The following is a 25,192-nucleotide window of genomic DNA, read 5'->3' as shown; positions in this document are numbered from 1 at the left end:
ACTAACGAAATAACTCAAAATTTGTATACTATGTTGCGTTTCGGCTTCGCCTCTTCAGAAACCGACACTAACGTATTGTCGGAATAGATTAGCGCCGGCTTGACGCAAATCCCTTAAAACTAAAACACACTATGTGTTTCAATCAAACGACTGATCAAACGTGATGTCCCGTTCGAGCAGAAGTTCTGTTTATGCCGATGAGACACAAGTGAAGCCGAAACTTGTCTTGGCTTAGCAGGCCTATGCGAAAGCACTATGCTATATTTCACCCTAAGGAGGAAAATTTGGTAAAAACCAAAATTTCTCACTAGGGTTTGATTGAAACACATAGTGTGTTTTAGTTTTAAGGGATTTGCGTCAAGCCGGCGCTAATCTATTCCGACAATACGTTAGTGTCGGTTTCTGAAGAGGCGAAGCCGAAACGCAACATAGTATGAAATAAGGATTTGTGCCCTCCTGTACAAAGACTGGTTCTTACCAACAAATTTTCACCCTAGTGAGAAATTTTGGTTTTTACCAAATTTTCCTCCTTAGGGTGAAATATAGCATAGTCAAAATTTGTGCTTTTTGGAGTTTTTTAATTATTCTAATTATTAATCAACAAAACTTATCGTTACTATTGTTCATTTGAATTGATTTGCTCCTTAATGTTCTCTATAACTTTTTATTTGACACTTTGTCCATATCTCTTTTCATTTTGCTGCTATTTAATAGTTAGCACAGCATGAGCTCGCCACAAATGTAGTGGGTTCGAAATCGTTATTTTTGCATATGAAACGATGTGATAAAAACGGTTTTGCGTCGAAACCAAAAGAGATAATTGAATGGAGTCAAAGAAAGAACTGTAGAACTTGCTGAGATTCATTATTTCCATGATAATAATGGTGATGTTTATTATTTACTATTTAAAGAAAATTAACGAAAATGCTAATAATAGCACTAACTTTAAACTAATTTACATTTAAAAGAATACTAAATTCACTTAACTGAAAGGTATTAATACATTTTTCACTGTAAAATTTTCCTGGCTTTCGAATAAAAAGAAAAAAAGTACAATAAGTGCCATAATTTTTCAATTAGAGCTGGTACTAGTGAAAATGAGATAAAAATATCCAAGTTGAATAACCCAAAATCGTGAAAATAAGAAAAGGTAAGTGTATCATGTCAAAGAACGAATTAAGCAGCTCATCAAGACTAACAATCTGAATTATTAAAATGATGAGGTTAACTATTCGGATTTTCAAGAAATGAACGAAAAATCGTTTAAAATTGTTTAATTTTCAACAAATTACTTTGAAAAGGCTACTTAAACTCATTAGCTGAAACATGTGAGGGCATCACTCAATGCGAAACCTTTCGAATGGAACTAAAACATTTAAAATATAAAGTATACTTTTAAAGTTAGAGGTATTTTAAGGCAAATAAGTTTTTTACACAAAAAGTTCAATAACTCTGTAACGGTTGAGATTTGATGGTATGTGTAGAACAATTTTTTTCTCTAAATATGGCAGTCTATCACCCCCCGAGAGATTCTTAACCATGAACCAAACACCCTGTATGTACAATTAAATTATCTAAAAAACAATGTTGTACACAGAACTTCTATAGCTTTTTTGTAATCGAGCACGGAAATTTCAAAAAAGTTTTACGAAGGAAAAAAATCAAATTAATGGAAACTTACAGGCGATGATAATCATCTAAACTCCAAAACTTTGTAAGAATATTCTTTGATAATAATTCTAACGATTGAAGTAAAAGAAATCGATTTTTTGAAATGGACTGATGAGGAGACCCTTAACTAAATTACTGTCATTTGCACAACACTTCTTGTTATAGATTTCCTTTGCAAGTGGGATAGTTAACCATATCGAGGCAGTAAACCCGTAAGTAAAGCAATCGTAATAACTGTTTCAAAGTACCATACATCTATCGGAATCATGATTTATTACCCAGAGAGCGCGTGCACTATTATCATCATGGAAGATTAATTAGGACTATCCCTTAGCAATCACGTTCCCCGAACAATCAAAGTTGTAACTCAGATTGAAAGCCGTTATCCAATTCTGTGCATTAGTTTACAAAGGGACAATGAAACAGGCACATGTCAAGGTCTCGAATGTCAGTAATTAACAGGTGGCGGGGGGCTTCGTACGCTCAACGCTTATCGGCGTCAAGTTTGCATGCGGCGTGTGTTTATTATCGGCGCGTGGCAGTGACTTAGTAGAATGGCTAGACACAAAAACAAAAAGTTTCGGCTAAGATAATATACGTCTCTATGTAATCAAGCTTCTTTCGAAGATACAAATGCTCACCTTTGGTCGATACACATTCAAATATAGACAGTCTTCACTTCCTTCGACCTGGGCGTTCGGAATCAGGTCATTTTTTTGAATGCACATGGCTTTTTCCTCCGTAGCGGCGTAGATCGTTCCTTTTTCCCAAGGGTCATTCCGAACTGGGTTCTGTAGAATAAATGTGAAACAAAGATTCAACCATCAGTCTAGTAGTCTAGCGTTTCCATGGAAATGTTTATCAACGACGAATCGGTAGCTGTGATTAAGGCCACACGCGCTACCATTTGTCCTGTCTACACTGACTCGTCAAGATAAAAACAAAAACAAATGATATGTAATGTAAGCTGAAAAAAAAATTCTCTACGCTATCATAGACATGAACAATAATAACTTTATCGTACCGGGCACATGTTCATGAATTTCTAATTTATTAGCGTGAGAAATTGCTATATGACTGTGCAGTGTAATTCGAAATTGATCAGATACATACAAAGTCTTTGTGAAATGGGTAATTGAATAACCAACTTTTTGACGTTTTCATTAATACAACTCGCAGTTTCCCCATTAAATAGCAGAGAAGTGCTTCTCAACTTTGCCGAAGGATTTACGTTCGTGTGATGCAGTACCTACTTCTACATAATAAGTTGTATACTTTAGGAAAGCTGTGGTCTCTAGAAACGAAAATGTAAACAAAAAATATTCCCATACTAATTTTCATGTAAATTTCGCTTACCCAAGATAAAAATTAATTCGTTACCTTAGTTTACAATGCACCTAATTAGTCCATGCAATATATTCGCAAACTTAATTCTGATTCCCGAACAATTATTGCCGATGCAGACAACCTGCATATTTTCAGCAGAAACATTGGTTTGTTAATTAAAACAAACATCCCCGTGCATACCGACGGACCTGATCATAGTAGCCGTCGCATCGGACGCAAAATACGCGTGTTTTGAAATAGCGATTAAAGCGATTCGTAGAAAAGTGTCAAACGTTTGCTATAGAAATCCGAAACAGCGAGGACCTATAAGACCGCATCTACCGGGTAGCACCCGATTTCTATTAATTTGCATATCCATTTTCCTACATACACCAAACGCCACCGACAGTGAAAAGTGACGGTAGAGTAGAGATAACCCGTGAGCGAGCAGTTGTGTTTCATCGCGTATCGTTTGGTGTGTTTAGCGAGGAGGGCAAAGGTGACAGTCGTTGTGTCGACTCGATCTCAGCTCACTGGCTGCATCTAGTAGAACGGATTTTTGCAGTGCATAGCTGTGATGGGTGTAAATACGATATTCTAGAGAATATTATGATGCCCGCCGGAGAAGATTATATCCATGGCGTAGCGTAGGTTGTAGTTTGAAGTCCATCCAAATATCCACATGTAGATAATCCGACGGTATATTGGCATGGGACAGCAGGTAACGTACGTAATCGGTAGGATGTCTGTCATATAAAGTGAATTTCAAGGCTTCCCGATATATTGTTGTTGTTCTTGAAGTTAGTAAATCGAATACCTTGAACACAGTTCATCTGAATCTGATTGCCGGCTCACGCATGTTGAAACAATATTTGCCAGTAGTATAACTTTGTTCCTTGAACAAGTTTATCGTATTGAATGTTCGATTCTTTTATTTAGGAGGTTTCATTGTGATAAAATAAACACTTTTTGGGGATTTTTTAGAAATTTGGGTGAAGCGAATTGATCAAAACTTGATTACTTTATAATGTATCATTTCAATAACATTCTATAATTTTTCTATGCAAAAATATCAACAAGCGACTTGGTGACGAAGCTTTTTGTAGAACATCTCTGGAAAAAACACAATTTGCGGTGTTAACTCCCAGTCAAAAACTACTTAATCGATTTATTTCAAACTTTGCATACACATTTTATGTATAAAATTGCTAAGCTAAGGTTTTTTGTTACTCACTTGAAATAAATATTGCTATTTTTCACTAAAAAGATCGTATAATGAGAAATAGTTTGAAATCTTCAACGCAGGAAAATTTGAATCCAGCCGGAATAACAAAGCAAACGTCATTGAAGAACAGTAAAGGCCCCAGATTGCTGCCTTGCGGAAATCCCGGAAATTTGGACAAGGTATATGACTCATTGTTTCCTAATTTCACAGAGAGGGAATAATTTATGATGTATGAATAAATCCATTTGATGAAATTGGCGATGGTCCTAACCGCTCAATTTTTGCCAACAACAGAGAATGATCTACACAATAAAAAGTCGCTTTTCAATCAGTAAATACGAAGTCTACCTACGCTCCATTTTCTATAATTTAAAAGCAATACGAAGTGAACTGCGCTAAATTAGTAGTTGTTGGCCTTCCAAGAAAAAAAAACCTTATTCAGCAATCAGTAGCGACTGGCTCAAACGGCACGTTCCCCATGTTGATCAGAGATTTGCGCCTTGCCATGAATCGTCTTTTAATCATTTCCCTGATGGGAAGGGGGAAGGATAGAGGTAAGAAAAATAACGACACAGAACCAGAGTAAAAAATAATCGAAGCTCTTGTTTGACGACTGAAAATACAATAATATTCATGTCACTAATTATCTAGGTAAACGTTTTTAAATCCCGGTAAAGCATATAAAACAAGAATTATCATCATTTACAATGTGCCAGGGCCTACTTTGATGCATTTGATTCTCCGCTGCACGTTCGCTTCGTGCAATAATCGGAAACGAATGAAAATCTGCTCGGATGAATGGGCGGTTTGTTCGTTTGACGTTTTCGGCTGCGTCACTGAATATTGAAAATGAATGCGGCTGATTATGATCAATCTTCATTCAATGAATTTGAACATTTGTAACTCTGCACAGAACAATTAAAACAGAGCATTCTGCACCCCCAGAAGGATGCTGAACGCTCTACAAGTGCTACAATAGCAGGAATAAAACTTCCAACCGCCGGAGGGATTTAGAAGCCCCACGGGAATAAGATAACCTCCGAAGAGATATTGTCATTCAAATACCACACTGGGTTAGAAACAATATACTATTGTTTCTCCTTGATTCCTTGAGGTTTATCTCTCTGTAGAATCTATGTATGGAGAACCAAAAATCCAGATACGCAATTGCATTACAACAGGGCAGTTACATATCAAATGATATGATGTTCCGTAATCAGATTCACAAAGATCACATGAATAATACTCAGCGCGCTAATAGTAACCATGTGACAATTGAGTTTGCAATGTCCAGTCAGTGCCCTGACTAGGATACTGCAACTGTGCTTGGAAAAAGTGCAACAAATTCTGTGGCATTTTCGGACTCATATCCAATAGAAAAGTTTTTGTTTAAACGCAAGTTTGCAAGCTACGCCAATGGTTGGCATGTTCAGATGCAGTCCAAGAGCGAATCTAGTGCTTTATCCAACTTATCGAAAGTAGTAGAACTGATTCTGAACCAAACGAAGTCAGTCTCAGCCTCCGCTCTAGTCAATTCGTCCGCCCAGATTTCTGCTTGGAATACGGTACAGTATCTACCAAGCGAATGAGGTTGGCTCAATCTCATTTCATGATAATAGACATCAGCACCGGCTCGGCCGTCCAACAAAGAACCTTCAGTGTAACAAACTACGTATTCTTCAAGTTATCGCTCCATCCAGCCAGACAGCCATTCCTCGTGAAGAGGAATTCTCTCATTGAAAGTTCTAAAAGGAAAACTACAAGTAAGTGTATGGTCACTAGGAGCAAGTGTATACTCTTCCCAGGTAACCATTCGGGCCACAGTCTTCTGTGGCAAGTTGCATCATCTATTGGGTTACTGTTCCAGAGCCCAATAACCTTAAGACGGTATGCACAAGAGAGTGCTTCTTGTTTCAGAAACACATACAGTGGTTTCAGGTTCAAGAGTGCCTCTAGAGCAGCAGTAGGTGTAGTCGAGAACGCACCAGTCATCGCCATCAAAACCATCCTCTGAAGACGGTTTAACTTTGATTGGATTGTCATGACTTCCATTCAAGGCACCCGTATGCCAGTATTGGCCTAACAATTGTTGTGTAGATCCACTGAATGTACTTGTGTTTGAGTCCCCAAGATTTGCCGAAAGCTTTCTAGATCCTGAAATTGATGTGAGCTGTCCAATTAAGTTTTGAGTTAGGAATTACCAACGTACTTAACTTGATCTGCGATAATAATTTCAGCATCAAAAAACTGCAATGGACGAGCTCCGGTTGTAATCCTTCGTTGCTTGAAAAGCACCATTGATGTTTTATTTGGATTAACTGGTAGTCCAACATGAAGACATCACTGCTCAACAACACATAAGGCTCGTTGCTTCAAATCAAAAGGTGTGTTAATGCAAATACCGGTGTTCATTATATGATAATCATCGGCGAAATCATACGTCGGAAACCCAAGCTCATTAAGTTTCCTCAACATGCCATCGACGACAAGGTACCATAGAAATGGTGACAGCACACCACCTTGAGGACATCCCCTGACACTCAGGGTCGGTTGCTAAGTATTGCGTGTATCCAGTTCGTGATATATGAAGGTATTCCATGACCTCGGGCTGCTTCCAAAATGGCTTCGAAAGACACGTTTTCAAAAATACCTTCAATATCGAGAAAAACTCCTAAACTTCATTGATTTTGTGGAAAGACTTTTTCAATGTTGTAGACAACGTTGTGTAACAGGGTGGTAGTAGACTTCCCCCGCTAAAATGCATGCTGCATTACATACAGCGGATGATCGCCCAAGCTAACACCCCGAATGAAGTGGTCGATTAAACGTTCCACCGATTTGAGAAGGAAGGAGGTTAAACTGATCGGTCAAATCGGTGATCGGCCCTCCACATAACTGACGCGGCCACCTTTTAGAATGAAATTTTACCGTTATTTACCGCCACGCTAATGGAATATATCCTCTTGCAAGACTACAAGTAAGTATTTTTTTCAAATTCAAAATTTCAAATTCAGTAGAACTGGAATGATTTCATCTTATCCCAGAGACTTATACGGAGCAAACTTTTCGCCCCTTTGATCGATTCGTTTGTCATAATTCTACGAGCAAATGCCAAAGAATCAGAACTATCTGAAAGGAACTCAGAGGCTGTCGTCAGTGATGGCTCCGTACAGCGTGGAAAGTGTGTATCAAAAAGACAGTTGAGTACTACATCTTCGCCAGACAACTATTCACCATTAGCAGTTCTAATAGAGTCTTTCGATTTCGAAAGTAACTTATTTAATCTACCAATCTCGTTTAGACTTTAGACATTTGTGCAGAGGCTTTTCCAACCACTTCGCTCAGAGGATCGAAGGGCACGTCTGTATGCGTTGTTAGTCAACTTTAATGCCTGCGACCCATCCCTGCGTTAGCGATTCCAAGCTCTTCTTCATAGCTTTTTGAGTCAAACAAGTTCGGTATTCCACCAAGGCGGACAAGCCTCTTGGTATGCTGCTACTATGCCTGAGCTTGTTTTATTCACGACCTCATCCAAGTCACTTGGAGGTTCAATAGTCGCAAGATACCCATGAAACCTAGTCGCCAAGCCCTCTTCGTAGAGGTCCTAGTTCGCAGACTTGGGACTCCGATATGTAATGATATCTAGCGAGATGTTTAAATGATCAAAGGCGATGTACTTATGACCAGGTAACGACGGTTGGAGCTCGTTTGGTACGAGGCAGTTTGCCAGCTCATGCGTAATACCGTCAGCACAGAGAGTTACATCTAACACCTCTTCTCTGCCAGCTCGTGCAAATGCTGGGCGGTTTCCTGCATTATGCATGTGCAGATTTGTACTACTTAAGTATTCCATGAATTCGATATCCGAGCTGCCCCAAATTAGATGATGGACATTTGCATCACTACCTATTTTGAGGGGAAACCCATTTCTGCCACAGTGTGATACAACCGTTTTGAAATTATTAGAAGGTGATGGTTTATTATGCGGCAAATATGCCGAACAATAGACGTATTGACGTATATTAACCGTGACAGCACAAATATCGCGAGTTGTGACGTCGCATATAAGACAAGCGTCAATAGCACTATTCGCAACTATACATGCACGAGGCATTTCACGTGGATTTGTCATGTCATTTCATCATCAGCACTTGTTGTACAGCAGATAGAAGATACCAAACACGTTGGCTTATAATCGCCTATAGCGAACCCCGATGTGGGTATTAGGGACATGACCATCATTTGAATCCCACGATTTACGAAGAAACAGACGTCCACTGTATCAGAGATTCGCTAAACAGAACAAGAGCAAGACCCACGACATTCCGTGCGCGACTGGCATATTTTAGTCCTGCCCGCCATTCAGTGCTCGGTACGGAGAACCACCTTGACTTGAGGACTCCTGTTTTCAGTCGCCTCTTACGACATGGGAACAGGAACCCAGTGGGTCAATTCTACCTTCAACCCGCCGGATGGCACACGGCTTTTAGGCTGGTTTTATCCAAAGAAAGTTATCAACCTCCTAGTGGACAACAGCCGGTAAGAGCTCCGTTCGCAATTGAGAATATTTTAAACCCCCTCAATAATTTTAACCATAGCACGGGTCGCATGTTGGGGTTCCCTATGTGGAGGGTTTTTACCACCGGAACAGGTAGTCCGCAGTGTAATTCTTAGCCGGTTGAAACGACCACTATTGAAACTACACGGCTTATCTAGGCTGTTCAGAGAAGGAAGCTGACATTGAAGGACAGCTTCCATAGATATCCGAACAGCCGCCGAATGACGACTGTAATTTCGGCTTTTACCATGGATCAGCTGTATTAGTTACGACGTCATTTATGTTTTCGCGTATTGTTCTGCGATTTCGCATTGTCTTTCGTCCTCTGTACAGTACATCTAATCAATGTAAAAATGTCTACGTTAAGTGAGTTTTATCTTACGTAAAAATTAATGCTGAACACGAGAGTTGAAAAAAATACGGACATCAACATCAAACACACGCTTGGGAGTACGATAGGTCAACCGTTTGGGGGCACAATAGGCCACTACTGAATCGTAGGGCACAACTTCAATTCCACACTCTGGTGACGACGAGGACACCGAAGAAGTCATTCACAAGTAGAAAACCAGACGCAGCTGCCGAAAGAACATGTTTTTTCAATATTTCCTTTCGCTGTTTCTTGATTTTTCACATCATTTGCCACTTCTCATTTTCTTACCCCAATGATGTCAATTTAATTTTTAATAATCTGCATTTATTAATACTCTTCAAATGAATATTGAACCGGGTATTTTCAAGGCGTGTACATTGTTTAATTTAACCCCGAATATAGTGACCTATCGTACCCCCAGATTTTAAAAACATAGAAAAAAGTACCTTTGCTCAATTGGATTTAGCTTGAAAAATATTTAGCCAGGCATAAAACTATTATTGCCAAAACGTTGCCAGATGTATAACCTTTCCAACGTGTGCTTGTTTGTCAAAATCAGTGCAAAAATACCAAATACACGAGCTTGTCAAAGAAAACCGACCTACTTGACACCACTCTACTCTACTATTAAACAATATTTAAAAATTTTATATGCAGTAGAATCATTGAAATGACTTGAGCATAGATTCTATATTTTATCATTATAGACCCTTGAATGAGACCAAATTTAAATACCGACTGACCCTTGATATTATTTAACCATTGAAATTGTTTTAGTAAACAATCATTCGATTAAAACTAAATTCGGAGAAACGACCCTGCTGCCGAAGCTGCCTCCGGCGAAATGATTCAGACCCCCTACTAACCTCTATCCATTTCACGTAAGGTTTATGAAGCATGAGATAGTATATACGGTAGAGTGATATGAAAACAATCAAAGTATAATACAAAATTTGTGCAAAATTTGATTGAAGCTTATTATCACGTGTTCATAGTCGGTTGAAATTAGAACAAACAAACAAAAAATAAACGAGAAACAAAATACGAAATATTTGTGTATTTTAAGAAAAATCAACTCTTTTACAAATTGTTTTCAAAAACTAAAAAAGATATTTTTGAAACTTTATGCTGGAATTCTACCAAGTTTTAAAATATTTCAAGCATCCTGGAAAAACTACGTATTTTCAAATAAAACATATGAAGAAATGCATTTATTTATCATATTAAACTTCCGCTTCATCTATCTATTACATGTGTTTAACATTCCTTCCGCCCGAAATTTATGGTCGATGTTAATATAAAACATTTAATATTTTGGGATCACTAAGGTTTGGACATTGAAAGAAGTTTTCCTACTCCCAGAGATTATTAGTTATATGAGGCGAATGACGCATGAGGTTAAAGCCTTCAATTAAATAAACAAACAAACAAACGGCGTAGCGTAGTTGTTAAATCGATTGCCTTGTACGTAGCGCACCTGGGTTCGAGTCCCGACCACGCACATAGGGTTAGCAATTTTTCATAAGAGATTTTTCTAACCCGAAGAGGCGACCTTTAGGTTAAAACCTCTATAATCGAAATAAAAAAACCATGAACATTATTAGCTATAGATACCCTGTAAAATTCCAGTTGGTCCTGAACAATATCGGAGTATTCACCAAGGCTGATCTTCCTATTTATTAGTTCATTTACCTTATAAGGTACGGAGTATTTTTCCTATATTTCGTGATCATACTGAAAATTTTTAAATTGCTAGAACCGAGAACAAGAATACAACGTTTTTGATTTTCTAGTATTTCGGATTCTTCTCGTCAGTAACTAACACCAACTTAATGCTAGTTAGATAAGTCCAAACCAGCACCAAATTGGCGCTAGTAAGACATTAGAATCCAAAAAGTCACACGTATTGTGTGAACGCTAAACAACTGGGTGTTACCGAGTGATGTCTCTGTAGAAAGCACAGAGGTTCGGTTTGCCAACGTGGCATGTGAACCGAAACCATCTTTTGGTCGTTCACGTAAGACGTGTACTTTTTGGTTTTTATTGTCAATTGGCGCCAATTTGGTGCTGGGTTTGGGAATTTTGCATTGCTTAAGGACACAACCTTATTTCATATAATTACTGTTATGTCTCTTCGCAGTCATAAATCAATAATCTGGAAAATTGTACAATCCTCAGAATTCTGAAATCAACTGAATTGAATCTTACTTGGCGAAATAATACCAGGAATACATAAGCTGCCAAAATGATTCTCACAACGCAACGCCTTGACGATCAGTCGTAATCCTAATTCAGCATCCATACACTCATGCTATTGAGAAAATCGTTTTGTGTACATTAGGCGTTTGGTTCGTAGCATTACTAATAGCTGTGCGGTTTCAGAATAAATTTGCTTCAATTAAAATGAAAAAAAATGTCTTAAAAATATTTAATCTTTGGTATGATAAATGGTCACAATCGTAAATGAGTTTTCAAAGTACATTAAATGCTCATAATAATCCTTCAATTGGTTGCAAAAACTATGTGTGTATCCAATGAATTTCACACCACTGTGCACGATATATTTATTTCGGCTAGCAGACTAGATGCATACTCATACGAAATACGTGTATCAATAACTCGGAGTGTACTTTTAAGCCGTTACTAGAAACGACTAATAGGTACACAACAGTAGCAGGATTATTTTTATATCAAACTCTTCCGGGTGTAAAGGAAATACAATAATATCGGGTATCAAGTAGGTTTAGTAGTCTTTGTAACACAATTTGTTATACCTTAGAGGGATTGAATGGTTGATGAACCTTTCCATTTCATTCGATCGGTTCCAAGTTTGATGGAGTCGCTTGGTACACCATAAGAAATGTTCATCAAAAATTAAATACCTTAATCAACCTATTTGTTTAATCGAAACATAAACATGATGAGCAAAATCACCAACTATTTCAATCCGATCACTTACCGCAAATCGTAGCTCTCCCACTGGTGGCTTAGCAAACGGTATCCCAATGAAAGCATCGAATGGTTCCGCCAGCATGCCTTCCATACTCTTGCCACGCAAACAGCCATCCTCGATGCACACCAACAGGGACCTGGTATCCTTCGCGTTTCCCGGTTTCACCGAGTGACCGGTAGTATCCTTTGTCGAATGTCGATCAGCCTGATTTTCGCAAGCATACACAACACAACAGCACAGCACAATCACCGTGGACAATATTTTCCACATTGTTGTAGGGGCGAATTAACTCTCCACTTGAATTTCAAATCAGTTGAGCACAACCTGTGATTCCTAGCCTACCGGTTGGGAACTAGATTTATCTATCTATTTTATCAATAGTCACGGGCGGTTCAACCATTTAATTGACGACCGGGTGACTTCGAAGCGCAACCTGCTTAAACTACTTGCGGACATAACTCGCGACGCACTGAACATGCTTCGCGAATAAACGCCGGGTCTTATGAATGAAAAGCGTCGCGACATTTTTCTCTTACTCTCTCGATTTCTCTCTAATTCCCACGAGCGCACGCAACTACTTACGGGTCGTAAGCTCACTGTAGATTGGGTTCTGATAAACGACTCCAATCTAGGCTGTAAGCAGTGGCGTAGCCAGAAATTTGGTTTGCATTTCCTAATACAATAATCCTTGACTTTGAAGGTTTGACAACTTCGGGAAGTTATCAGCATAAAACAGCGCCTGCTTTGATATAGAAATTTTAGTGATTAACTCTCATAGAGGTAATTATGGTGAATTAATTTTTCAAAAATATTAAGAAACATGGTGCCTTCAGCAAAGTTTTTGATAATGTCATTTCAAACAATTTTGTTGAAAATATGAAGGCTACATGAATTCAACATATAGGGATTTAAATGGACTGGGCCTGCTATATTTATTCTTAGTGAAGAAAAAATTAGGTGAAAACTACTTGTTTCTGCGCTACGGATAAAATTGTTTGAAACACTCATTGCGAGTTGAGAACACAAAACCTATAACTAAATTATGGATGGATGGAACTGAAACTTGCGTTTCGACTTCATCTCATCAGAATCCGACGCTAACTTGGTGGGCGGACTAAGCTAGCGCCGAATTGATGCTAGCTCCTGAAAATGGAATCACTCTTTGTGTTTTTGAGTCCTTTTAATATCTGTTTTAAATCCAGTTCCCTTATTTTTTTGTAAGCTTCAAAGGCACCTTGAACGGAATGTGAATTTATTATTTAATTACCGCAGAAGAGATTTATCAAATACAGTAATTTCAGAATAGCTTGTTGTAAAGGTTTTCTACTACTATATTTCGATACTCTGAATATGTGGGATATTTATGTCTTTGACAAAGTTGTTTGAAATAGCACTTTCGAAAACTTTGCTGGAGACATTAAATCTCGATCCAAATTTGGTTGAAGACTAATTCTTGTCTATAATTACTTCTAGGAGGATTAACCGTCTAAATTATTCTATCAGCAGATGAACAGTTTTACGTTTTGAAATTCTTCAATCGTTACAATAACATCGAAATTTGGTAATTTCGAATGAATGTGATCGTGACCGTTAAAAATTTATCGAGCATTAATTTTACTTTTCTTCAATAGTCAACCTCACAACTTGCAGTACTAGTACGTAGCACACAGAATCTTAGTACGCCATTCATTGCATCCTGCAAAGAGGCTATTCATATAGTTGATAATACAACAAAAATCCAATGCTCATAAAACCGATCCTGACCTGCTAGAGACAAAATTACATCAGCTTTCAACTAGTTTCTGAAATGTTATTCTTGTTGTTAACCAATCTAAAAAAATACATTTTCAGCAAATGTTGAAATGTACGTAAGTTTTCGGTAAACAAGCTTATGTTTTATATGCAATCAACCTATTCAAATTTAGATTCCCATTCGAAAAATTGTCTCTAATCCATATTTTGAAGCATCTTTCCAAAAATGAGCTCATAATAATTCAGACAGTTATTTTATATTACATTGAAGTAATTTGACAACTATGGGATTTTGGCTAAGAGATAAGTTACAAGATCCCCTTCCCACAATTTTCCAAAAGTTCTCATGACGCTTTAAACACAGTTCTCAATGTAGTGATCAGAGAATATTTTTCCAAAAATATTTTGTGGAATATTAAATTAAATTCGTCAGCATCAATTTTTTTTCAATCCAATTAATTTTGGTTTGGGGGGGGGGTTTAACCCCCAAACCCCCCCTGGCTACGCCACTGGCTGTAAGTCAACGCAAGTGATAAGGTATCAGACTCTAGGAAATGCAAATGTTTGGGTTCAAAAAACAGAATTTGTGAACTAGCGAAACTGAAACTGAACACAGCGTCGTAGTAACAAATCGCATATTCAAGTAACTATCAGTTTTAAATGAAAGTAAGTGTGCGTATAATACATTATAAAACTTGATCATGAAACTGATTACATTTATAAGAATATCCCAAAAAAAATCATTTTTCGAAAGTAACAAGTATATTTTCAAAATTATTGCACAAAAGCTCTTTTCTAAATTATATTTTATGGAATAGAATATTTGTCCACCATTTGTGCTGATATGACAAGACACGTGTGCTGATAAGACATATTGAAATCGTATCTTGTTTTTAGCCTTCAATCCTTGGTCAAGTGCCAGATTCTGAGTAGACGAAATCGTTTATCCAAAATAACTAAAAATCTCATATCTGATGGTAGTGAAATTTAATACCTCATTATATCAAATTAATTAGCTTTGGAGTGTTTGAAAATTGTCAGAATACAAAGAACTCTTTTGAATAAATCATATTTGCAGTTATTTAAATTTTCAGATGATGTTTGTTTTGTAACCTAAACATATTATTCTGTTTCAATATTTTCTATTCGAAGAATAATGTATTCCAAAACCCTGATTTGTAACTACAGTGACATTGTAAAGGGGAGATTTTTTACTTATGCTGATTAATGATTACAGTTTTTGCCTTTCTCATATAAAGAAAGGCTATGCAATCACTGTAAAAATTGACTTTTTAACCGAGGCCCGGAGGGCCGAGTATCATACACCATTCGATTCAGTTCGTCGAGATCGGCAAATGTCTGTGTGTGTGTATGTATGTGTGTGTGTATGTGTGTGTGTATGTGTGTGTGTCATTTAAACTCACACAATTTTCTGAGAGATGACTGAACCGATTTTCGCAAACTTAGTTTCATCTGAAAGGTATAACGCTCCCATAAGCTGCTATTGAATTTTTAGTTGATCCGACTTCCGGTTCCGGAGTTACGGGTTGAAGAGTGCGGTCACACAGCAAATTCCCATATAAACTGGTACCACCATAATGTTCAAATGATGTAAAACATATTAAAATTGATGTAACATTACTCTAGTTTGCGGATCTGGATCACTAATGATCAATCAAAGCAGCTTTGACCACATTGGCCACCTATGACGGTTCATGACGCCCTCGGGGAACCCGCCAAGTTCCTAAGCTAATATCACACCCATTCCACAACGAATTCTCTACCGATTTTTACGAACTTAATTTCAAATGAAAGATACAGTAATGCCATTGACTGCTGCTGAATTTCATTCGGTTCTGACTCTTGCTTCCGGAGTTACAGGGGTGTTAGTAAGGATACACTGGAATTTCCCATATAAATCGGTACAATCGTAATACCTCAGAGGCTAAAAACTATTGAAATGGTCACCAAATTACTTCTAATCGTAGATCTAGATCACTGATTGCCAATCAAACATTCTTTGAATATATTGTCCACTATCGGCGATTCCGGAAGTCCGGAATTCCGGGCATATTCCACAATTAAAGTCACATCGGTTCATCGGTGATGACTGAACCGATTTTCTCAAACCAAGTCTCAAATGGGAGGCAAAATATGCAGTTGAGTATTGCGTAGCCGCCCCTTCCCCCCCTCCCCACCTTGGCCTTACACCTCCCTCCTTCATCACTCCCCTCTTCTTGGATCACCCTCACGCCCAGATTTCCTTCATCCACCCCGTATACCGCAATAAGATGAAGGATTTCTGACGCATCCTCCACACCCACTCTACTAAACCCCCATTCCCTACACTTTCAAACGCATCCCACCAACCTTTGCAAATTATAATCACATGAAGATAACATTGAACTCATGCTTATTAAGCTAATTAAATATTATTCTTTTGCCTTTCTTATATAGAAAGGTTATGCAATTGCTCCAAAAACCGACTTTCTAACCGAGGCCCGGAGGGCCGAGTCTCATATAACATTCGACTCAGTTCGCCGAGATCGCAAAATATCTGTGTGTATGTATGTGTGTATGTATGTATGTGTGTATGTGTATGTGTGTATGTATGTGTGTATGTGCGGATTTGTTAACAAAATGTCCACATCGGTTACTCGGAGATGGCTGAACCGATTTTTACAAACTAAGATTCAAATGAAAGGTATAATATTCCCATAGGTTACTATTGAATTTCATTTTCAACCGACATCTTGTTCCGAATTACGAATTGAAGAGTATGGTTATAAAACAAAATTTGTTGATTTTTCCAAATCAGTTTCTCGGAATTTTCTGAACCGATTTTGACAAACTTAATTTTAAATGAAAGGTCCATCAGCTGCTGTTGAATTTTGTGTGGATCCGAGTTCTGGTTCCTGAATTACAGCGTGATACGTACGATCACGCAGCAAATCCCGATTCTAACGAATTCTGCGATGAATGTAAAAAGGTGATTTTTTTTCCAAAATGTAAACACAACTGTTGAATTTGTAGATCTAGGTCCCCAACAGTCATTCAAAGTCTCTTTGGCCACACTGGCCACCATCGACGGATCCGGAAGCATCCAAAGCCAGAATAACGGTTATATTGGTTTCTCGAAAATGGCTAGATTTGCTCAACTTAGTCTCAAATGAAAGGTGTTGCGTCCCCAGAAACTGATATTAAATTCCATCTCCATCCGACTTCCAGCACCGGAGTTACGGGTTGTGGAGGTCGATCACATAGAAAACTCCGATTCAAACCGATACCGCGATGAATGCAAAAAGGTGCTCTTATATATACTTACCAAGTGTAACAAGAATGAAAGACATTTCCATAAAGTTATATTGTACGAAACAGCTATTAAATCATAGTTTGGAGAAATGAGAAAGGCACAATTGCACCTTTAGGTGGATTAAAACAGGTTTTATTTTTTAAGAATCTTTTCTTATACCAAATTTGGTAACCCAAAATTTATAGCATTGCAAAACTTTAAAAGACTTGTGGGAACATATTGCTTACGAATCAGTAATCAGGAAATAACAGCGATTGGCTCAAATAGCACGCCCGCCATGTTTATCGGAGATTTGTGCCTTGTCATGATTTGACTTTTCATCGTTTTCCTGATGAAACACAGTAGTATTCTTCAATAAAAGGCGTTTTTCGATTAACAGACAAATCAAAACTCCCGAAGTGATGATGAGATAACAGAATAATGGGGGTGTTATCATAGTGCATAAACTGTTGTTGCTGAAAGCCATAGTTTAGTTTATAACCCTTTTTTCGCCAGAAATTTCAAAATTTCAAGTCAATGCTGCAAAAATACTGTTGTATTTTCGGTTAATCGATTAGGTTCTCAGGACTTCCAAGCAAACTACCCGCGAACATTTTTCAAACATTCATTGGGATTTCACGGAAATTTTCAGTCAGGTACCATACCTTAAACCAAACTCACTGAAACTGGGGATGAACGAATTGAAATTGAGGTATTGAAAAGAGATACCCGTGAATATATTTTAACAAATCATTCTTCAGCGCACTCGAAAGGCGACATTACTCAAACCCTTGTTTACACTGCATAAGTATTGAAACACAACTTTGTACTACAATTTATTCAAAATTTAGTTTTTACGTAGTAGAACTGCAAGAGGGTGCAACATATGATCAGATAACGACTGTTTAATTTTATATCTTATCTGTCAGATCATGTAAATGTTGGCCGATTTCCTACATTAAGAGTTTATACAGATTTGCGCTGCTCAAGTATTCCATTAATTCGGTGCCTCTCAAATTGATAATTGAAAGTCCCCAAATTGCGGCGAATATGAGTGGAAGCCTATTTTTACACAGTATGATACAACTCTTCTGAAATCATCAGATGGTGATGATTTATTATGCTACAAAGATGCCGAATAATTGTCGTATTTCTTGTATATGTTATCAACAGTCATATTGACTGCAACAGCACAAATATCGCGAGTTGTGAGGTCGGATATAAGACATGGAATCCCACGATCTGCGAAGAAACACCTCGACTTGAGGTGTTTTTAGTCGCCTCTTTCGAGTAAGACCCAGTGAATCAATTCCTGGCTAAGATACTTCAACCTGCCGGATGCCACATGGCCGGTGAAAAATAATAGACTGCTCTCAATCTCCTAGTGAACCACAACTTCAACTTGGGCTTCTGTGAAGACCAAGTTTCTGCCTCACGAAGAGTCAGGCAGTTGAATTATTCGACGAACTATTCGATCAAAGTCCTTCTTCAAATTGGTGTGAACTCCATTTCACTGATTTTCCTTTTTCCAAGAAACACAGATTTCCGTTGGCTTTTATTACCATGATGCGTTCTCCGGAGCGGATATTTGAATATCGATAAGACACAGGAAACCAAATCAGGTGAATAATGTGATCTTCATAACCAAAATGTTGTGATCATAAACCAATGAATGGTGATTTTATCCATAAACTTAGGAACATTGTTTATGTCATTCAGCATGCCTCGTGCACCAGTTCATGATTGCTAGTATACAAGTCACGATTTATCATTCGTGCTCGTGCTATAATTCACAAAATCATAAAATACCACTTCACTTTCATGATACAGCTCATGAAATGTGCAATAACGCGCATGATTTGATTTGTTTCATGTGAACAATTTCACAAAAATTAGAATATAATTCATGTATTCGTTAACTTATCCATTATTCCCAGTTATATGTCACGGCTGATTCGATTTTCGTGAAATAGTTCCCAATATCATAGAATATTATTCTTGGATTCGTGAACAGGTTCTTGGTTCATCGTTTATTTTTAAAGATCTATCTTATGCGCATCTGAAATTTAAAGGATATCCCTATTCATTTTCACTTTCATACAACTCTACTCATAATATTGAAATTTTCACGTGAAATATTTCACAAAATCGAGCTGGGCGAGTTGTGTATTTGTCCCATTTTCTTTGGGATTTCCTACCTTTATGGGACTGACTTACGATCAGATGCAGTGTACAAGGCAATAAAATTTGAAATATTATTCAAAGATTCAAATTTCACTATGCTATATTTCTCCTTAGCGGAGAACAATTTTGGTAAAAGCTATTTTTTCTCCATTAAGGAGAAAATTGTTTAAAACCATTCTTGCGCGTGAAGATCACAAAACCTATAACTAAATTAGTAATGGAATTTGCGTTAATCCGGCGCTAGCTTAGTCCATCAACGAAGCTAGTGTCGGATTCTGATGAGACGAAGTCGAAACGCAAATTTTATTACTGATTCAGTTTGGTTCCGTGAATTGTTTCATGAAATATAACATAGTCGGGTCCAGCTGCTAGCAACCAGTCCTAGGCACGAGCAGCAGTTATAGGAATCCTACTGTAAGGACCCGAATATCGTTACTCGTTTTATCAGTTCTCATGTTAAAGAGGGACAAGTCTTTCTTTACCGGGGCACACGCATTTGTGGCAAGTAATCGAAAGTTTGTTGTAATACAGTGAAGACCCGATTTTATCAGCACCCGATTTTATCAGCTACATATGAAAATTGATAGTTGGTAGTTTGATAGGCTCTAGCAGACTAACCAAGTTGAATTCGAGTAAATCCTTTCTTGTGGCCATCATGTTCCTCAGACTTTTTTACAAAAACAACACTTACAATCTCAATATAATTTGAGCGTATCCTGAAATACGTTTTGATGGGAAAAACTCGCATTTTCTCATACAGGGTGTTTGGTTCATGAATAAGCATCTGTCGAGGGGTGATTTACTGTCATATTTGGAGCAAAAAATCGTTCTACACATACCATCGAATCTCAACCGTTACAGAGTTATTGAACTTTTTGTGTAAAAAACTTGTTTATCTTAAAGCACCTCTAGCTCAAAAAGTATACCTCGTATTTTAAATCTTTAGTCCCATTGGAAAGGTGAGAAAATTTTCTATTGAATAATGATATCATATCTTTTAGATAATTAGTCTTAATTACCTTTTAGTTGTAAAGTAGGTAAAAGTTAGTGTTTTGATGAGGTTTTTGTTAATTTTCTCAAAATAATGAATTCTGATTATAGTAATATCTATTATCCCAAAGTTGGGTTTGAGGACGATTCATAATTTGTTCTTCAACATAATATTCCTATCTCTTCTCATTTCTTTGTAATTTCATTACTATACTTTTCCTGTAACCGACTTGCAAGTGCTTAAAAGACTCTAATCTGAAAAATATGCTTTATATCGTTATTTACAAGATTTTATTGGAAAGCTGAGAAAAAGTCCTATCAGTTTACGTACAAATATCTTTTGGTACTAAATGATTTTTTACTAACGAAATAACTCAAAATTTGTGTTCTTTGGAGAGTTTTTTAAATTATTCTAATTATTAATCAACAAAATTTATCTTTACTATTGTTCATTTGATGCCCCTTAATGTTCTCTATAACTTTTTATTTGACACTTTGTCTATATCTCTTTTCATTTTGCTGCTATTTAATAGTTAACACAGCATGACCTCGCCACAAATGTAGTGTGTTCGAAATCGTTATTTTTGCATATGAAACGATATGATAAAAACGATTTTGCGTCGAAACCAAAAGAGATAATTGAATGGAGTCAAAGAAAGAACTGTAGAACTTGCTGAGATGCATTATTTTCATGATAATAATGGTGATGTTTATTATTTACTATTTTAAGAAAATTAACGAAAATGCTAATAATAGCACTAACTTTAAACTAATTTACTTCTAAAAGAATACTAAATTCACTTAACTGAAAGGTATTAATACATTTTTCTCTGTAAAATTTTCCTGGTTTTCGAATAAAAAGAAAAAAAAGTACAATAAGTGCCATACTTTTTCAATTAGAGCTGGTATTAGTGAAAATGAGATAAAAATATCCAAGTTGAATAACCCAAACTCATGCAAATAAGAAAAGATAAGTGTATTATGTCAAAGAACGAATTATGCAGCTCTTCAAGACAATAACAATCTGGATTATTAAAATGATGAGGTTAACTATTAGGATTTTCAAGAAATGAACGAAAAATCGATTAAAATTGCTCAATTTTCAATAAATTACTTTGAAAAGGCTACTCAAACTCATTAGCTGAAACATGTGAGGGCATCACTCAATGTGAAATTTTCTCACCTTCCCAGTGGACCTAAAATATTTGAAATACAAAGTATAATTTTTGAGTTAGAGGTATTTTAAGACAAATAAGTTTTTTACACATAAAGTTCAATAACTCTGTAACGGTTGAGATTTGATGGTATGTGTAGAACAATTTTTTTCTCCAAATATGACAGTCTATCATCCCCCGAGAGGTTCTTAACCATGAACCAAACACCCTGTATATAGAAAGGCTATGAAATCACTGTAAAAATCGACTTTTTAACCTAGGCCCGGAGGGCCGAGTGTCATATACCATTCGATTCAGTTCGTCGAGATCGGCAAATGTCTGTGTGTGTATGAATGTGTGTGTGTCATTTAAACTCACACAATTTTCTCAGAGATGGCCGAACCGATTTTCACAAACTAAATTTCAAATGAAAAGTATAACGCTCCGATAAGCTGCTATTGAATTTGTAGTTGATCCGACTTCCGATTCCGGAGTTACGGATTGAAGAGTGCGGTCACACAGCAAATTCTCATATAAACTGGTATCACTTTGATGTACAAATGGTGTAATACGTATTAAAATGGGTCCGACATTACTTGAATTTGCTGGTCTAGATCACTAATGATCATTCAAAGCAGCTTCGACCAAAAACCTATGACGGATCTTGAGGCCCCCGGGGAACTCGCCAAGTTCCTAAACTAGTATCACACCTATTTCCCAGCGAATTCTTGATCGATTTTTACAAACTTGATTTCAAATTTAAAATACAGTAATCCCATTAACTGCTATTAAATTTCATTCGGCTCTGACTTTCGGTTCCGAAGTTTCAGGTTGGTTGGTAAGGTTACACTGGAATTTCCTATATAAACCGTTATAATCGTAATACCTCAGAGGCCAAAAACTATTGAAATCGCCACCAAATTACATCCATTCGCAGGTCTAGATCACTGAATGGAAACCAAACATTCTTTGAATATATTGTCCACTATCGACAATTCCGGAAATCCCGGTATCCGGGTGTATTCCACAATTTAAGTCACATCTATTCTTAGGTGATGACTGAACCGATTTTCTCAAACTAATCTCAAATGGATGGTATAATATGCACCCAGTTGCATCGTTCGCCCCTTTCCCCCTTACAATTGCGCCTCACCCCTTCATCACCCCCTCGGACCACTCTCACACTAGCATTCTCTTCATTGACCCCGCATACCGGAAGTGTATGTGCGTCATTTAAACTTACACATTTTTCTCAGAAATGGCTGAACCAATTTACACAAATTTAGTTTGAAATGAAAGGTATAGCGCTCCCATAAGCTGCTATTGAATTTTTAGTTCATCCGACTTTCAGTTCCAAAGTTACGGATTGGAGAGTGCGGTTACACAGCAAGTTCTCATATAAACTGGTAACACCATGAGGTCTAAATTATTAAAATGGGTACAACATTGTTTGGATTTGCAGGTCTAGATCACTTATGACCAATCAAAGTTGATTTGACGACATTGGCCACCTATGACGGTTCTTAATGCCTCCGGGGAACTCGCCTAGTCTCTAAATTATTAGCACATCTAGATCCCTGGTGGCTAATAAAGAATTTTTTAAATATATTGTCCACTATCGGCGGTTCCGGGTATATACCAGAATCAGTTCTTCGGTGATGACTGAACCAATTTTCACTACCTTAGTCACAAATGCAAGATATAATATGGGGTTGGATGTTTCTCCTACCCTTGATCCCCTCCCTCATACCCTTCCACTCCACCGGCCCTCTCGACAAAACGATTCGAGCCAATATATTCCCATGGGATTTATTTTATAAGAATGTAAATAGTGCTTTCGCATAGGCCTGCTAAGCCAAGACAAGTTTCGGCTTCACTTGTGTCTCATCGGCATAAACAGAACTTCTGCTCGAACGGGACATCACGTTTGATCAGTCGTTTGATTGAAACACATAGTGTGTTTTAGTTTTAAGGGATTTGCGTCAAGCCGGCGCTAATCTATTCCGACAATATGTTAGTGTCGGTTTCTGATGAGGCGAAGCCGAAACGCAACATAGTATGTAAATACTGTTTTTCCAATAATGTAATAAAGCATATAAACATTCATCGTCGGTGTAGTTTCAAAAAATGCAACAACGTCATGCGTGGTATTGATGCGATGAAATAACTTCGTGCAATTCGTTAATAATGCTGCATGTTCAATGTGACTGCGGTCGCGTCTTGTACACTACCCTTTAATTTTTCACTTTTTATTTTGTTCAAACCAATTTATGTATCATTCATTCAATAAATTCCTCACTTTCACACACAGCTGTTTTCGATATTTAAAAACGAAGAAAGTGATGTATTATACATTGTTTGCATTTTTACCTGCGAAAAATGCTATCAAACGCGTGGGGTACATTTATACCCCAGTGCAACATTCTAGGGTGGAAAACGCAAGTGCAACGTTCTGGGGTTAAGAATGAAATAGACATTTCCACAATTATATTGAACATAATCGGTCATGGTCATAGTTTGAAGAAATGGTAGTGGTAATGGACATAGTTTGAAGAAATGAGAAAGGCACAATTGCACCGTTAGGTGGATTAAAACAGGTTTTATATATTGGCCCTAGATGAACAATTCCCCTAAATTTGGCTCAAATCCGTGAAGGTCAATTTCAAGTTTGCATCTTTTTTTTAAACCCTTCGCGTGGAATGACCTATATGTATATTGCGGTATAATGTGTCAAGTATTAATAAATTAATTAAAACAAGCTAACTGAGTACTTTGTTGATCACTCCAGAAAGACTGACATATTAACCAAGAAATCACAAAAAGTCTGAGAGAAAGGAGAGAAAAACAAATTACTTTACTGCACCTTTAACCGAAATGGCTTCAATCGTTCAACGATGCTTTCCCATTTAATCAGAATTAATAGCCCAACTGGAAACGGTTGATCCACTGTGTAATTACATTACATCTTTTTACAATCAATGTTACTACCTTTCATAAGTTCCACGTGGATAGTAACTGATGTGTGATTGAAATACGAACATTTAGGGTGACTTCCTGCAACTATTGAAGTTCAAATAAACATAAACAGTCGGCGGACACCCTATCACAGATATTGCCAACAAATCACGAATAATAATTACTTCTCGAACGCATGGTTTAAACAAAACGCAGTTATCGAAGATTAAACAAAGAAATGATGTTCGTGCCGCTTGTACTAGTAAAATATTTTCCCACGCACTACAATGTAAACACTGATACAATGTAACCTGAGATAATGTAACATTATGCAGGTCGAACGCATATATTTAAATTTCACCCCCCGTGGGTCTGGGTTCAATACCAGCCGAGGTTGTTCAGATATTCTTAGATGACAGGGCTGTGGTCATGTCTTCCCTAAAGCATGTCTAGGGTTCAGATGATGGAGTTACCTCTCTGGCGTCTAGGGTTCAGATGATGGAGTTACCTCGGCATTGTTTCAAGTTTAGTGATACCGTGAACGACAAATTGCATTAGAATTGTTCTATTTGAATCGAAGTAGACAAATGTTATATTACAATCGAGAGCTTCAGAGAACGATTCAACTACTTACTAGCTGAATAATTACTAAGATTTTCCAACGACATGCGAGCGTATTATGCAGTATTCTCACAGTTAACTTCTCATTCTAAGTATAGCATAACATAAGGAATCGAACCCATGTTTACTGTACTCCAA

General features: G+C 37.3%; 1 protein-coding gene across 2 annotated transcripts in view; it reads right to left on the bottom strand.

Annotated features, from left to right (window-relative positions):
* Positions 1-25,192, bottom strand: part of LOC131690357 (juvenile hormone esterase-like) — a 43,925-nt gene that overhangs the window by 17,496 nt on the left and 1,237 nt on the right. Inside the window, exons 2-3 of one of the 2 annotated variants that reach the window (XM_058976065.1) lie at positions 12,113-12,444; positions 2,313-2,462 (exon numbers count right to left, since the gene is read on the bottom strand). In XM_058976065.1, coding sequence (XP_058832048.1) covers positions 2,313-2,462; positions 12,113-12,376 — 414 coding nt within the window. In that variant the 5' untranslated portion in view covers positions 12,377-12,444. Of the gene's footprint in view, positions 1-2,312; positions 2,463-12,112; positions 12,570-25,192 lie in introns of those variants that run through there. The other variant, XM_058976064.1, reaches the window with a different exon arrangement.

This window comes from Topomyia yanbarensis, chromosome 3, assembly GCF_030247195.1.
Source record: "Topomyia yanbarensis strain Yona2022 chromosome 3, ASM3024719v1, whole genome shotgun sequence".
NCBI lineage: Eukaryota > Metazoa > Arthropoda > Insecta > Diptera > Culicidae > Topomyia > Topomyia yanbarensis.
The sequence above is the reverse complement of the archived record's forward strand: the minus strand, read 5'-3'. Positions and strand labels throughout refer to the sequence as shown.